This window comes from Setaria italica, chromosome II (genome assembly GCF_000263155.2).
Source record: "Setaria italica strain Yugu1 chromosome II, Setaria_italica_v2.0, whole genome shotgun sequence".
NCBI lineage: Eukaryota > Viridiplantae > Streptophyta > Magnoliopsida > Poales > Poaceae > Setaria > Setaria italica.
This window is the reverse complement of record NC_028451.1, coordinates 3475975-3491651: the sequence shown is the minus strand read 5'-3', so window position 1 is coordinate 3491651 and position 15677 is coordinate 3475975. Positions and strand designations below refer to the sequence as shown.

At 46.7% G+C, this 15677-nt stretch overlaps 2 protein-coding genes across 3 annotated transcripts in view; both read left to right on the top strand.

Annotated features, from left to right (window-relative positions):
• Nucleotides 1–2822: 2822 nt before the first annotated feature.
• LOC101758988 lies at nt 2823–9833 on the top strand. 2 transcript variants are annotated; one of them, XM_004955487.4, is made up of 12 exons: nt 2823–3175; nt 4307–4655; nt 4742–5036; nt 5292–5469; nt 5564–5786; nt 6007–6149; nt 6276–6565; nt 6655–6867; nt 6952–7437; nt 7597–8256; nt 8637–9167; nt 9244–9833. In XM_004955487.4, exons 3-12 carry the CDS (start codon nt 4767–4769, stop codon nt 9478–9480), a joined length of 3231 nt encoding a protein of 1076 aa, XP_004955544.1. In that variant the 5' UTR covers nt 2823–3175; nt 4307–4655; nt 4742–4766; the 3' UTR covers nt 9481–9833. The 2 variants fall into 2 exon arrangements, with proteins under 2 accessions (XP_004955544.1, XP_012699443.1); XM_012843989.2 differs by having other exon boundaries at nt 2832–3175; nt 8640–9167.
• A 4557-nt stretch (nt 9834–14390) lies between these two features.
• LOC101764135 (protein QUIRKY) overlaps nt 14391–15677 on the top strand; it is a 3075-nt gene continuing 1788 nt past the window's right edge. The window contains exon 1 of the mRNA XM_022824220.1: nt 14391–15674. Within this exon, the coding sequence (XP_022679955.1) occupies nt 14730–15674 (945 nt within the window). The 5' untranslated portion in view covers nt 14391–14729. The remainder of the gene's footprint in view (nt 15675–15677) is intronic.

The window sequence follows — 15677 nt, the reverse complement described above, 5'->3', positions numbered from 1 at the left end:
AGTTACCGAGACTAAAAACTTGATAAATGTATCTGATGAGCGTTATAGTGATGAAACTCATCTCACATCTGATAAAACTCTATCTTCTCTCTCCTCATAATGATAGTGCCAAGTCATCAAAATTGCTGATATGACATACAATTTAACACTCATGAAACTTCTATAAAATCTTCCATTAAAACTAGTCTAACTAATCCAAAATCAAGCCCATCAATAAGTCTACGGCAAGTACTACGTGCTACCCAACGTCACAATGTGTATATCATCCATGCACGCATGTCCGACTTATTAGTTCCTGCGTATTTGTTTGACCATGACCTGGACGTACGTGCATCGATCCCTCTTCTATTTGACCCCTTTTTTCCTCCATTCTTCCGGTTCAACTCTTCGTTTTCATTCTTTCCGGCTTCAGGAACTTACGAGCGAATTAATACACGAAAGAGCTAGGCTCATACGCAGTACACGAGCAGCGTATTTCTAGCTGTTAATTTTGTGATTAAAACAAGTTTAGCTTAGGGCGAATCTATATGGCATCGGCATCTTTTTTTTTTAAAAAAAAATGGGCACAGACCGTGCGCCATTTCTATTAACATAGAAGGAGCCAAAAATATTCGGGCAGCCATGGGAGGCTCCCTAAAAGAGAAATCAGCAAAAAAAAAAAGAGGAAAATTTACAGGGGCGCCAACTATACATCCAAGCGCAAATATACGTCAAAGTGCTGGTAGAAACTGCATCGGCATCCTGTATTTCTGTACACGTAGACGCGAGCTATTGTGTCACTTATCAACTCGCCCAAATTTTATTTCAAAAAAAAAAATCGCCCATGCACGTACAGTTTGGCCATGTGCACCATCGATCAGACTCTGACCCTGCCATGCCATGACTTGAAGCCAAAGACTTTCGATCGGCTTTCCTTTTGCTTCACCTGTTTCTGTTCACCGCACACTTCTTTTTTCGAAATAGAATTCATCACGCACCTTAAGACTGTTGAGATTAGGCATATGCCTACTCTAGCGCTCTAGGCACACTAGATTATTGCTAATCAAGGCCGTAATTAACACATTTTTAGCTGCACATAACCACCATGGCACGCATATTCTTTCAGTCAATTGCTGCTGATTCCTCCCTCCACGCATGCCCAGCCTGTCCATCCAGATTGCAGATTCAGATTGGGATCCACATGTGCAAGGAAGGAAAGAATGATATGAAACGACGCGACTACATATCAGTGTAGTCTGTCTTGGACATCGATAAAAGTTTCATGATATAACCTTTACCACAGGTTTCTTGATCGCACTAGATTTCTTTAAACCTTTCGCAACTACACTACGGATAATTTGTTTTGATAACATACAGACATTTTTCTATATAAAGCTATAATATCAGGGAAGACATTAGCGACCAAATATAGATCAGTACTCAATTCAGTCACGTTGGCTTCCCAAGGTGGTTATTATCGCACAGTAAATCAGTAACAGTAACGAAAGATTTCAATAACAGCTCAATTTAGCTTTGGATGCTGACATCAATTTTTGCAAGTCAATGTTATTTTTTTTAAACTAAGAAAACCCATAAACTTTTATACGCTCCCTTGCAATTGCTTCATAAACATAAAGAACGCAAGGCGCATGCGAGGGGACGCGTGCAAGATCTCTGTCCAGCTATTCTCTCCTCTTCAAGGCCTTGTTTACTTGGGAAATTTGGGAGGTACCAAATTACTGTTACAACACTGTAGCACACTGTAGCGTTTCGTTTGTATTTGTGAATTATTATCCAAATATTGACTAATTAGGCTTAAAAGATTCGTCTCGCAAAGTACAACAAAACTGTGCAATTAGTTTTTAATTTCGTCTACATTTAGTACTCCATGCATGTACCGCAAGTTTGATGTGATGGGGAATCTTCTTTTTGCATAGTGTCAAAATTGCTTTGGCATGGTAGTCAAATAAGATGTGTTTAGTTGTTTCATCCAAGAAAACCAAGAAGGGTGAGCTGCAAACGTCGAGTGCATTTTTGCAAATGGTGGCGTGTCAGGACAAATAGAAGGGTGACGCGTGGCAGTGGCTACCGCCTCTGGTGTCTTGTTGAGAATAAAATCATTCATCGGCAAACGGAAACGAACAAAAAGAAGCCGTCATTTACGTGCAAGCCACTGCCGTTTAACAAATTCAAGGTTGTGACCCATTCTTGGAGATTTCAGCCTTTGTTGCCCCGTACGTCTTGATGAGAGAAAACAAAACTTGGTCCTCACATTTCTTTTTTCTTGTTGTCGTTGGATAGAATAATTCCTCAACCTTATGAGTGCCAATTTTTTTTTGCACTTTATCGATTTTATATGATTCAGTTAAACAAGAACACATATTACTTGTTTAAATACTCTGATCTAAATCTTATCATTTTGCCAACAACAACGACGGATTAGTTGACATAACGGGACAAGAGGCAACTGCAGCCACACCACACCAGGCTTTTAGAAATCCATCTTTTCTTCTTACACCACATTTTTCTTTACCTAGTTTCCCCCCTCTAACTTCCTTCTCGCAAGGGTGGTAATCATGTTAAAATAATTAAGCATGTACAATGCGCAAATCAGCACCAGTACAACCATCTTGCCTTGTGGTCATCCTCCTCCGAGGCTACCTGCGGTAATATCAATAAACCGAGGGGGCCACGCAAAAGGGTACCCCAGCAAAAATCCAACAAACTAGCTTCGTTTCCCCAACTCCACCTCCTATTTCTCGACCACGTACCGTGTATAACCTCGAATTTCCATTTTATTTTGAGTTGCGTTCACGTATTTGTTCACGTATTTCATCGTATCTTTTTCTCTCCTCAAGATACTCCCCACCCTAGAGAAACACACACGCGACGAAAAACAGAGGGAGGGAGGGAGAGAGCGAGAGAGAGAGAGAGAGGCGTTGGTGGAAGCAGTTCCTGCGGCCGGAGGCATATTCCCGGCTCGGAGATCCCGTACCCGTCCCCCCTCCCCTGATAAACGCACGGTGCCCTCCCTCCCGGAGAGGAGAGAGAGATAGGTAGAGAGAGCCGGGGCGAAGAGCCAAACATGTGTTCTTGAGGAGCCTGTGCAGGGGAGGTCCAATCCAGAGGTCGCCATTCCTTCCTTCCCCAACCTTTGCAGGCTCTTCAGATCCAGCCATCCGGATTGCCTTTGCTGGTAAGGAAGCCCTATCTTGGCTGGCCGGATTGCTCATGTTGTTTTGGGGATCTTTTCTGTTGCTGCGAGCGCTCAAAACCTAATCTTTGGTTCCTGGGGTGGATGGGTCGATGCTCCCGGCCCTTCAGTTTGTTGATGGTTTGCTTTGCTGCGCGCCGGAGTATGAATACTAGTTTTTTTTTTTGAAATTTGTGTGGATTTATTCAGTTCGTATTGAGAAGGTTGTGCGGTGTGTATCAGATTGTTGTATTTGGGGAATTTATGGTTGAATTCTGAATTGATATCAATAATTGGTTGCTATTTTAGGTATTTCTTCAGGCATTCTTTCCTTGTGTTAATGTTATGTCTTGCATATAAATGTGTACGTAGCATTTGGTCAATTTCGGTTGCGGGCATTTTACAGGCATCTTCTATTTCTCTTCAGATCTCTTCCTTTGTTTTTTTTCCACTATACTATTTGCTGCCATGTTCGACAATATATACTAAGAAATGTTACTAGTGATGTTAAATTGCCAATGTAAATGGGTATGTGGCACTTCGTTAATTTTGGTCAGGGGCATTTTACAGGCATCTTCTGTTTCTGTTCAGATTTAATTTGCTGACATGTTCAATGACATAAACTAAGAAATGTTACTGACATTAAATTGCCCGCCTGTGCTGTTCCACAGTCGCACTATAATGGATATGTTAGTTTATCATTCACATCAGCTCTAGATATTATTCCATTTCCCTGAAATAAGAAGAACATGATTGCATTAGCAGAGGTCGGTGTCAAGGGAAAGTTCTATTTCTCTATCCAAGTTGGGTGCATATTTAAAAGTTTGTTGTGGTAGGTCAACTTTTGATTAGAAATATAAAATTGCATAAGAATCCCAAGACTTGAAAGCAAAGGCTTTTGTTGAAGCTGGACTTATCAGAAATCTCGTGTTTATGCTTGAAAAATAGCAATACCATCCACTAATAATTTTTCCATGTGCAAATTCATTCTGAAACTTGATGTGCATTCTCAGCTGGAGCCAGTTCTTTTTTCAATTTCAGTCATATAACTTAGAGCATACATTATTTGAATTACATTGTGTTTTCCACATTATATTGTTTTACTCATTTGCTTCCATTTTACTCATTGTGCAGGTTGATGTATACCATATAATGTTTCTTTACTTAACATCAAGTCTCGACATGGCAATGGCCTCATAGCTCCCTGGCTCTCTCTAATAAGAACCATTTTACTCATAATGAAGCTCTAGCATCATCCTGTCTTAGGTTATTTGGATAGTTTCTTACGGATGGCAAAACAGTCTTAGATAGTGGAGTTGATGTCCACTCAAGCATTTCTCCCTGCAGAGATAGGATTGTAATTACACCAGAATTGTACTTCTCTTAAGAACAACATCAGCTGTAACATTAGTAGTACAGTACATATAGTGTTGCTGTCGTGAAAAATTTTGCACCAATAACAGCAGTTGGCCTGCTCTTTCAGGTACTATCATTTCTTAAATGAACAATTGTGATTTCTAATGTTATATTGATGGAGTAGTCTACTGATTTGCCTCAATAACCCTGTAGATACTGTGCGTGTTCCTGAAATTTCATGGAGACCTCGATATCTCCGCCAGGGACATCAAAGCAATCAGCTGTTCGCAAACCTTCTCCTGGAAGCTCTCTTAAGGATCTGTGCCTTGTTTCCAAACAAGGGTCAATAGCTGAAGTAGAATCTGCTTTGGCATTGTTGAAAAAAAGTGGTGGGAACATTGATGGTAGGAATGCATTTGGTCTTAGTGCCCTCCACCTTGCAACATGGAGAAATCATCTACCTATCGTGAGGAGGCTCCTAGATGCCGGTGCTGATCCAGATGCAAGGGTATGAACTATACCTTGTAGTGTGCTTCTTGTGTTTACCTTTGCATTGAGCATTATTTTTCATTTATAATCCAATTAACAGCCTTAGTTGTATCAAACTGCTACAAATAAAACTAGTTTCTAAGATGTTTGCTTTGTAATAAGTAAGCTTATTTCAATAACCAAAATTGCTCAATTAAATTTCTTTGTTTCTTGATTTGCTTATTGACCTTTTAGGCTTTATATGTAAATTCTCATTGAAATTTCCCGGTTGCAGGATGGAGAATCTGGCTGGAGTAGCCTGCATAGGGCACTCCATTTTGGTCACCTGTGTATTGCTGGTGTTCTTTTGCAGTTTGGTGCTTCCCTCACTTTGGAGGACACTAAGGGCCGTACACCTGTTGACCTTCTCTCCTGCCCAGTATCACAGGCCAATGGAGATTCTCCTGATGCAGGTAGCTTTCTTCTCTTCCAGGAAATGGTTGTCTCCGATTTGATCTAGTGATCTGATGCCGATGCCCTCTTCAATATCTTTTTTTTCCATTTCAGTTGCAACGGAGGTCTTCAGTTGGGGAAGTGGGACAAATTATCAGCTTGGAACTGGCAATGCCCACATACAAAAACTACCATGCAAAGTAGATACCTTGCATGGGTCATATATAAAAACAGTTGCTGCATCAAAGTTCCATAGTGTAGCAGTTAGTTCTGACGGTGAACTGTACACATGGGGATTTGGTCGAGGTGGTCGTCTTGGTCATCCGGATATTCACAGGTGAGCAATCGCATGACGTTATAAATCAATTTTTTCTTAAAAAATGGCAAAATGGTTTCCCCACATTACTTTTGTTACTAGTCACCTATAGATTAGCTATTAATGAATACTAAAGCTGCTTAATTTTAAGCCAACAGTAATTGAGCAGTAATATATATTTTCCTGCGTTGAAATTTCCTCACTGTTAAGTAAGTTTATGACAACTGCCATTCGATTACAGTGGCCAGACAACTGCTGTGATTACCCCTCGCCAAGTGACAGTAGGATTAGGCCGTAAACGAGTGAATGTTGTGGCTGCTGCCAAACATCATACTGTGATTGCTACAGAGGTGGGGGAATTGTTTACTTGGGGATCAAATAGAGGTACGTGAGGTGCATTTAAATGCATTTCAGGCAATATGAACCTTAGGAACACATTTCATGTCCTTTTGTCCTTACTAATATTATTTTCCCCTTATAGCCTGTGACAAAATGCTCTGAATGATGCAGAGGGTCAGCTTGGTTACCCTTCTGTTGATACCCAATCAACACCAAGGCGTGTTAGTTCCCTCAAACAAAGGATAATTGCTGTAGCTGCTGCAAACAAACACTCTGCTGCAGTCGCTGATACCGGTGAAGTGTTCACCTGGGGTTGCAATAAGGAGGGCCAGCTAGGATATGGCACTTCAAATTCAGCATCAAATTGTATTCCAAGAATGGTGGAGTACTTGAAAGGAAAAGTATTTAGAGGTGTATCTGCAGCAAAATATCATACAATCGTGTTAGGAGTTGATGGAGAGGTAAGCTGGTATTTGTTGAAGCTTGATTTTTACACATTATTCAAACATTACGAAAATTGAACAGATCCGTTGTGTCATCCTCTTTTTAGGTGTTCACTTGGGGTCATCGCCTTGTCACCCCACGGCGTGTTGTAATAGCTAGATGCCTTAAGAAGGGTGGAAATACAAATCTGAAGTTCCATCGTATGGAACGGCTTCAGGTGGTTTCAGTGGCTGCTGGAACAATGCACAGTACTGCTTTAACAGCTGATGGTGCTCTTTTCTACTGGGTTTCATCAGATCCTGATCTGAAATGCCAACAGGTTTGGTTTCTTACTTGCTAAGGTGTTAATTGGTATAGCAGTAATTTGTTAATGTTTACATAACACAACATCGTTTCTGTACAGATATTTTCAATGTGTGGAAGAAATATTGTGAGTATCTCAGCTGGAAAGTACTGGACTGCTGTGGCTACATCAACTGGTGATGTTTTCATGTGGGATGCAAAGAAACGTAAGGATGAAATGCCACTTTTTACTAGGGTGCACGGTGTTAAGAGAGCAACATCAGTTTGTGTTGGTGAAACACATATGCTTGTGCTCTCTAGTATATATCATCCTGAGTATCCGCCCAAACCAAAAATCCAAAGCATAAATTCTATGTCAGAATGGAACAGTGGGATGGAAGAATTGGATGAAGATATCCTGTTTAATGATGTCCAGCCTGACAGTGGTTTATCAGGAAGCAGTGGTGAAATGAGCAAAACCGTACCTAGCTTGAAAAGCCTCTGTGAGAAGGTTGCAGTTGAGTATTTATTGGAGCCAAAAAATGCTATACAACTTCTTGAAGTTGCTGATTCCTTGGAAGCCAAGGAGCTCAAGAAGCATTGTGAGGTAATGGCCTATTGCACTGGTGTGCTGCAGCTTACAAGTTACAAGCACTATTCATTCTGTTTCTATTTATTTTAAATATTTATTTTCTGTCAATGCAACCATTCCTTGTTAAGTTTCATACACATATTCCTGATACTCAAATTGTTGAATATCCTGCAGGATTTAGCTATTCGCAACCTCGATTACATTTTCACAGTTGGAGCTCCTTCAATTATGAATGCGTCTCCTGAAATTCTTGCAAGCTTAGAAAAATTGCTGGATGAAAAATCCTCAGAGGCCTGGTGTCAGCGCCGTCTTCCCACAATGACAGCTACATATCCTGCTGTCATTGACAGTGATGGAGAGGAAGATGAAGCAATAGAATTCCTTAAGCCCCGGAAATGCGGGAAGTCTGCATCAAGGCCATCTGGAATGTCAAGTCAGGAAAACTTCCTTCAGAAAGACTGCACTGCTGAACAAGCTGTCTCTAAGCAGATCAGGGCACTTCGCAAGAAGCTGCAACAAATTGAGATTCTTGAGGCTAAGCAACTTACAGGCCATCAACTTGACGATCAGCAGCTAGCGAAGCTCGAGTCTAGGGCTGCCCTTGAAGGTGAACTTGCTGAACTTGGTGTTCCCTCAGAGGCATACTCTAGAACTTCCTCTGTTTGTCCAGCAGAAAGTAGGACAAACAGAAAACCTGAGGTTTCCAAGAAACAGAAGAGGAAAAACAAGCAGGCACAACAGTCTAATACTCCCTCCGCGAAAAGTGAAACCGAGCAACAAATTCCTGTTAAGGACCTCCAGGAAGTCCTACCAACTAATGTCTCTGCAGAAAAGGTTAGATTCTTTTCCTGCCTTTCGATGGTTCTTTCTTTCCTTCTCTTTGTGGAGATATTAACATCATCAGGCCTGATGTCTGTATTATAGCTGTTGGCAATTTGAAGTATTTGTTTAGGCTCTTATTTGTTTTGCATCCCTACTTTTCGTGGGACTTCTTTTTTGGGTATATGGTCTTACAAGTAATAAGACCTAAAGCTGATAGGTTGTGCCTTACTTTATTCTTTTTCGCACCTGTTCTGTGCTTTGCTTGCATGGAAGGCCAAGTATTTGGTCCCTGGATGGAATCTTGTTCCTTTTGTTTTAATTCAATGTAGGATTGTATCTTGTGGTAGCTCTTTTCAGAGATACTTGCTGACTAAACTGTATCTACATTGAAGCAGGAGGTGTGTGCTGCTGATCCAATCAAACACACAGAGGATGCTGCTTTCAGCAACACAAAAGGCATTGCTTCTCCATTAGAGAAGAAACCTTCCCAACCAACTTCGTCAAAAAAGAAAAATAGGAAAGGTGGCTTGTCACTGTTTTTGAGTGGTGCTCTCGATGACACCCCAAAACCAAGTCTCCCTGCCCCTGTTGTGCATGTCACACCAAAGCATGAAGGACCTGCCTGGGGTGGTGCAAAGATAACAAAGGGACCTGCTTCCCTTCGTGATATCCAAAGCGAGCAGAGGAAAACAAATGAGCCAGTCCTGGCCAAAGCAAAAGATCGCTTTGAGAACTCACCTGACAGTGCTGGGCGTGTGCGTCTTTCTTCATTCATCCCAGATGCGCATTCAAGCCCTATAGCTGTCACACCTGCTCGTTCGCTGCCTTCTTCTGAAGGTGACAGGAGCACACCACCATGGTCGTCTTCTGCTACCTCACCCAATGTGTCACGGCCTTCGCTCAGGGACATACAGATGCAGCAGGTAGTGTTTTCCACCCAGGCCTGAATAAGTTTTCTCCCTCAATGAAAATACTAACAAGCAATTGAATGTTGATTAGGAGAAGCGTCACCATAGCATCTCCCACAGCCCGAAAACCCGGACATCAGGCTTCGCTATACCATCCCATGGTGGATCACCAGAGGTTGGTGGTGTGAAGGACAACGTACCCAACCGCTGGTTCAAGCCAGAGACTGACGCCCCATCCTCCATCCGCTCAATCCAGATTGAGGAGCAGGCGATGAAGGACTTCAAGCGCTTCTACAGCAGTGTGAGGATCGTCAAGCCGCAGGTCTAGTGATGACTGCGGCCTTTGCCTCTCCGAAGAGTTACTGATCCCTTTTAGGCTCACCTCACATTTTACTGGTTCATTGTACATTGAAGTGTACAGTCAGTTTCGTTCACCATAGGTTCCTTTAGCTGAATAAAATTCCAAAGCAACATTTGCTTTCGTTTTCGCTGAAGTGATCTCATTTAGCAATCACAGATGGATGTATAGGTCATGTGAGATCACCCGGCTTGGTTTAACTTCAACCAATGTCTTTTTTTTCCCACCAAAGTCTCTTTGGTTGTTGCAATCAGAGCTCAAACTGTGGTGCGTCCGCACTCAGGCATTTGACAATTTAATTTCAGAGGTTCACTTCGGCGCTAGCCCAATGCTTCCCTGTTTGACTAGTCTTCTCGGAATTAGTGCTTATGGTGCAAGTTCTTTGTGCCCCTGTCTGGAAACATAACTGCTACTCCTAGGTCTTGAAGCCAAAGGCTGTACAACTACGAAAGATCACTGACCAAAACCTTTTTACTTTGCTTCGTATTTTCTTGGTATTCTTAGAGGATAATAGCACGTAGTGTAGCTTTGTTCCAAAAGAGCGAGGTCTATCATCTAAGGGGCTATTGGTGAGGTGTCAATATTTCTTTGCCCTACAAGTGTGAACACTAGGCGTGAGGATTAAAGGTCATGTGCTCCCATACTCTTGCATGCTGATGGATCTGTAGGGGCACAATTTAGCTTTACCTTTGTCATAACATAATGTTAGCGGTCAATTTTGGGCAACATTTACGCGGTGACGAGAGAGACGCTGGGCCGTGGGCCGTGGGCAGATGGCAGGCGAAATCGGTCCGGCCGTCCACAGACGTACACTATATCACACACACTGTATCCATATCTAAATGGATAATAATATCTATGAACCTAAAAATATTAAAATGACCTACAATTTGAAATAGAGAGAGTAATTTTATTCAACAAACCGCACAAGATAGTGTGAGTTTCTATTGATATAGCAGGAAATACAAGACTATGGCCCTGGGAGGCCATAGGTAGGAAAAGGAAAAAAAGAATAATAAACAAGAGTCGCCCGGTTGGATTGGGATGTCAACACGGGTAACTACTCAACTCGACACACCCAGTTGGATTGGGACGTCAACGCGGGTAAGCACTCAAACTCAACACCTCGAAAAAACCCGACCGGTTGGATTGGGACCTCAACGCGGTCGAACTACTCCACTCGACAAAGGCGGCAGGACCGAGACCTTGCCGCGGCGCCTACCACCTACTCTCGCTCATGTAGTCACCGAAAGGTACGGCCCCGCGCCAAAAGTAATCGAGAGAAATAGACCACCGAGAAGGCCATCGCCATGCGGGATCCATCGCCGTAGTACCGCTGCAACACCACACTCCACCCGACAAAGTGAAACGACCAGATCCGGACCTCTCGCAGGCTGCCTCGCAGTTGCCACCGCGATAACACAAATGCGCGGGGGCCTTGCCACGCCCGCCGTTGGACTCCATCTCGCTCGTCGCCTCGAAGAAAACACCGCACGCAAGGATCTCGCTACGTCCACCACAGTACTCCGTGTCACGGATCCGTTTCTTATGTCGCTATCAAGATGATGAGCAATGTTGCCCCGTTTCCCAAGATCACCATCAAACAGCCAAACTACTGTCGTAGGTCGACATCACCTCGTTGCTCCACCCACACACATAGCCTCCGCCGCCATGCCAGCATGCCAAGGAAGTCGCTTACGCCGTCTTCCAATGATGTACCGCACCAGAGTCGCCCAACAAGACTGAGCAACCCGTCATAGTCCGCTGCAAGCCTAGTCGTCCCCACGATGTCGTTGCTGCAAGTGTCGTCCTCCAACGCAGTCTTACACCGCACTGACAGCTGCCAAGCAACGCCAGCCGCTGCGGTCGGCTGCAAGCAGCCAAACCGACACCCGTGCGACAATCCCTGACCGCCACCATAACTGTGATCACCATAACTGTGATCGCCTGCATGTGAGTTCTACAACCCCCGTCAAGCTTGCCATCTTGCACCAAGTCGCCTTGCCGCCCCGCCAGCCCGTCGCGGCGGGACCGCTGCCACCGGCTGCAGTCTCCCATGACCAACGACGTCACTAGCAATGCCATAGGCCGAGATGGGTTTCTAGAGACGACGCTTCTAAGGAGGTGACGACGCCAATGGCGCCACCATCACTCGTCCAGAATCTGGACATGGTTTTCCCCCAGAGAATCCCGTGCAACAGGGATGGGGCTCCAAGATGACGCCCCCAACGGGGAGAACGATGCCCTAGGGCTCTGTCTCCATTGCCACTATCAGGAACGCTGGCAAGGCTTTCGCCCAAAAATCCCATCCCTAGCTGCACGCCCGGCATTCCCAGGACCGCAGCCACGGAAGCCCTCAAGGGGCGGCGGCGCCGCTGTGCTGCCACGCAGCCATCTCGCTCCTTCGCGTTGCCTCCTCCCAGCCGCACCTCCGCCATGCACCCTTGCGCCCAGCAGCCCACGTGTGTTGTTGCCGCGCTGCAACCAGTGCGCCTCCACGAACCGTGTTGGCAGCCGCCCGTGCACCTCCACGCTAGCTGCCACCGGCCATCACCGCCGCGCCTTCGCGGCCCCGCGCTGGCCGCCACCCGCGCATCTCCGTGGCCCATGTCGAGCGCCGCTGGCCATCCCCCGCTCGCCACCGCATGATCCGCAGCCACCTCCCTAGCCGCGTCGCGCGCACGCCCCACTGCACACCAAGTCCACGCGGCCCTCGCCCACAGTGCTAGTCGCCAGGGAACCGCCTCACCACGCCGGGCAGGGGGGCTCCGACCCGGGTGGGTGGAAGCTGTCGCCGCCGGACCTGGCAGCGGATCCAGCACCGTGGGCACCGGATCCAGCCGCGGAGGGCCCGCATCCGTCCACGCCTACGCCGCCACGTGCCGCCCTACGGTGGCTTCCTGCGACAACCATGGCAGTCGCGCCCGCCAGGAGGTGAAGGAGGAGAGGCTGGTCACCCCACCGCCGCCGTCCTTGCAAGCCGCGCGGGCTTCCGGCGGCCGGCTCGAGCGGCGGCGCGACGGTGGGGAGAGGGAGGAAGGGGCGACACGGGGGTGTGGAATTACCGGGAGGGAGTAATGAAGTTTGAAAGTAAATAACAATAATAATAGTAGTATTGTTCAATTTTTCCCCGTGTAACATTTCTGTAATGTTTGTGTACGTCGAGCTACTACTACCGGAAGTGTAAATGCCAGCTGTTAGATGTTTGTTACGCATGCTGTAGCTTTGTCCAAAAGTCAAAAGACCTGGGGACTATGCCTGTGTCACTAGTGTTGCTTTTGCCGTAAAAGTGTGAACATCTAGACATGAGGAGGATCAAAGGTCACGCGTGCTCCCACGCTCTTGCATACTGATGATATCTATGGGGTTACATTACAATTTACCTTTAATTTTTTTTAACATATCAAAACTGTTTTTCTTTGCCGCTATCTACTACGGTGAATCCTGCTACAACTTTTGTAGCCCGCTCATACTTGTGAGTCGACCATCCTGTCATATACTAGTATGACCATCCCTTCACCAACAAACAGTAATGTCTAGACTGAAGGCACAATTAACATAAGTTTATGGCTACTACTTGCAATGATGGAATTGTATAAGTTGTGTAAAAAATTGTCCAAAGACCATGAGATGAACCAACCTAGAGACATGAAATTAGGCGAAACCGTGTAGAGGCAATTGCATCAACTTGTACAAGAATCAAACGAGACCAAGCTGAATTTCTGCAAAGTCCTCAAGTTTGAGGTACGAGTGAGGACGGTCTCCCATGTTTGTCGATTTTGGGCAACATCTTACGTTGCTGAACACTTGGAACTGAATCGCCCTGGTCATGTCATGTGCGCGTCACGTGAGGAGCAGGTGTCCATCTCCATGGGCAGCGAGGATGGGGACAATGAAAGGAAAATGGTCGGTGGGGATGTCCTCAACCTTTTGCCGCTCTTTCCTCGCTTTTGTGACTCACGGCTTTGTGCCATTCCCAATCTTACGGCTGACGAACAAGAACAGCCCAAAAGGCATGCGACGGTGTTCTACGCAGCGCCAGATCGTTTCACACTCGTACATGCGCAAAGGGGAGACATGGAATCTTGATGGATCGAGCTAGCTGTCCGTCACCTCCATGTCGATATCCTCATCTTCATCGTCTCAGCTTTAAGGCGTGTGTGTTGTGTCCATGGAGAAAAGGTGGCAAAAGTGTTTTGCTTGGTAGATTCCAGATCCCGTGTGGGGATGCTGTTTTCAACTTTGGGGTTGATCTGTGGTCATATGAACTTTGCATTCACGCATTAGATCTTATTCGGTTAATCCCCTTCGTAAAGGATTGATGGGTCGGATTGGAGGGGATGTCAAAATCCCTCTCGATTCCCTTCGATCCTCTCTAATCCCGATCTTGTTCGGTTAATCCCCTTCGGAATTGAAGGGGATTGTAAGGGATTAAAATCCCTTACAATCCTCTTCAAACAGAACAAGACCTAAAATCAAACAAAATCGGGAATGGGAAGTTCAATGGTTTATTTGTATGGAGTTCAGTGGTGAACAGGCTCACAATGGTTGGTGTATGTGGGCATACACATCCAAGGTTGGAATCCTATTCGACTTGAATTTAAAAACCACTCCTAAATTTAGTGGAAACATATACAGTACTATATATTTTGGTTACAGCCCAATGAAACATACACCTGTAGTAGACAAGAGAATTAACAAGTGAAATTGAACATGTGTTAGTGGTGATTTGAGACACTAAATATAATTGTCTCTGCACTATTGTACACATGCATTTTCCTGAAATGACATTGAATAATTGCACACATCATGTAATCTTTATCCTAGCATGAATAACTAACATTCTCTTACAGTACAAAAGTCAGCTGCTTGAACATGAAGGCAAGCACCTTTTACTCAGCACCCTACACTCTATAAGCTGCTTTAATTCATTCTTCACGCAAAGATTAGGCAAGGAATTAGCATCAGCAACTATTCCCTCTTAAATCATTTCTATACCGCGTGCCATGGAATTCCCTCCCAAGCAAACATACTCTATTTATAAACGCTTCACTTTTTAAGTCTTCCAGCACGCTCACACTGAGTCACTGACACATCTCGCTACTGCTATAGCTCCATGCAGCTGAAGCTCCGAGGTGCCTCGGCGTGGTTTCACCGGCCGGAGCAGTAGATCACCGGGAGGGAGCTGCTCAGCGGTTGGCATCGGCCGATCGATCGTGATGGCGGCGACGGCGAGGAAGCTGATCGTGGAGGTGGTGGAGGCGCGGGACCTGCTGCCCAAGGACGGGACGGGCACGTCGAGCCCCTACGCGCGCGCCGACTTCGACGGGCAGCGCCGGAAGACGCGCACGGTGGCCAGGGACCTCAACCCGGCGTGGAACGAGGCGCTCGAGTTCGATTTCCCGGCCGCCGGCGTCGGCGCCGAGGGGGAGCCGCTCGAGGTCGCCGTGCTCCACGACGTCCGCGTCGGGCCCAGCCGCCGGAGCAACTTCCTCGGCCGCGTCCGCCTCGACGCGCGCCAGTTCGTGCGCAAGGGCGAGGAGGCGCTCATCTACTTCCCGCTCCAGAAGAAGGGATTCTTCAACTGGGTCCGCGGCGACATCGGCCTCAAGGTCTACTACGTCGACGTGCCGCTAGCGCCGCCGGAGCCCGAGCCGGTGCCGGAGCCACCCGCTGCTCCTGACGCCACGGCGGCGGAAGCAGAAGCGCCACCGCCGGCGGCCGACGATGCTGCAGCTACGGCTTCTGCGGATGAGCCACCGAAGGCGGAGGAGCCGGTGGGCGCATCTCCGGCGCCACCTCAACCGGAGCCGGCAGAGGCAGCAGCCGGCGACGGATCAACTACGGAGAAGCCACCTGAGGCTGACGCTGATCCCGCAGCGGCGACAGCGACCCCGGCGCCGGAAGATGCGCCCGTAATGACGGAGGAGGCGGTGGCAGCACCGGAGGAGAAGCCGCCAGAAGAGCAGGAGCCGGTGCTGAGCCCGCCACCGCAGCCGACGCCGACGCCGACGCCGATGCCGCGGCAGGTATCCATGCCCGTGAGGCGGCCGCAGCCGCCGCCGCCTCCACCGGAGGAGCCGATGGAGCGGAGCAAGCACGATCTGGTGGACAAGATGCCGTACCTGTTCGTCCGGGTGGTGCGCGCGCGGGGCTCCCCGCCGGCG

Bases quoted from the DNA above. Each gene is read 5' to 3' on its own strand.
- LOC101758988 (XM_004955487.4), top strand. From the start codon at position 4,767: ATGGAGACCTCGATATCTCCGCCAGGGACATCAAAGCAATCAGCTGTT. The intron at 5,037-5,291 runs GTATGAACTATA...TCCCGGTTGCAG, and splicing joins GTGCTGATCCAGATGCAAGG to GATGGAGAATCTGGCTGGAG. The intron at 6,150-6,275 runs GTACGTGAGGTG...TGAATGATGCAG, and splicing joins TACTTGGGGATCAAATAGAG to AGGGTCAGCTTGGTTACCCT.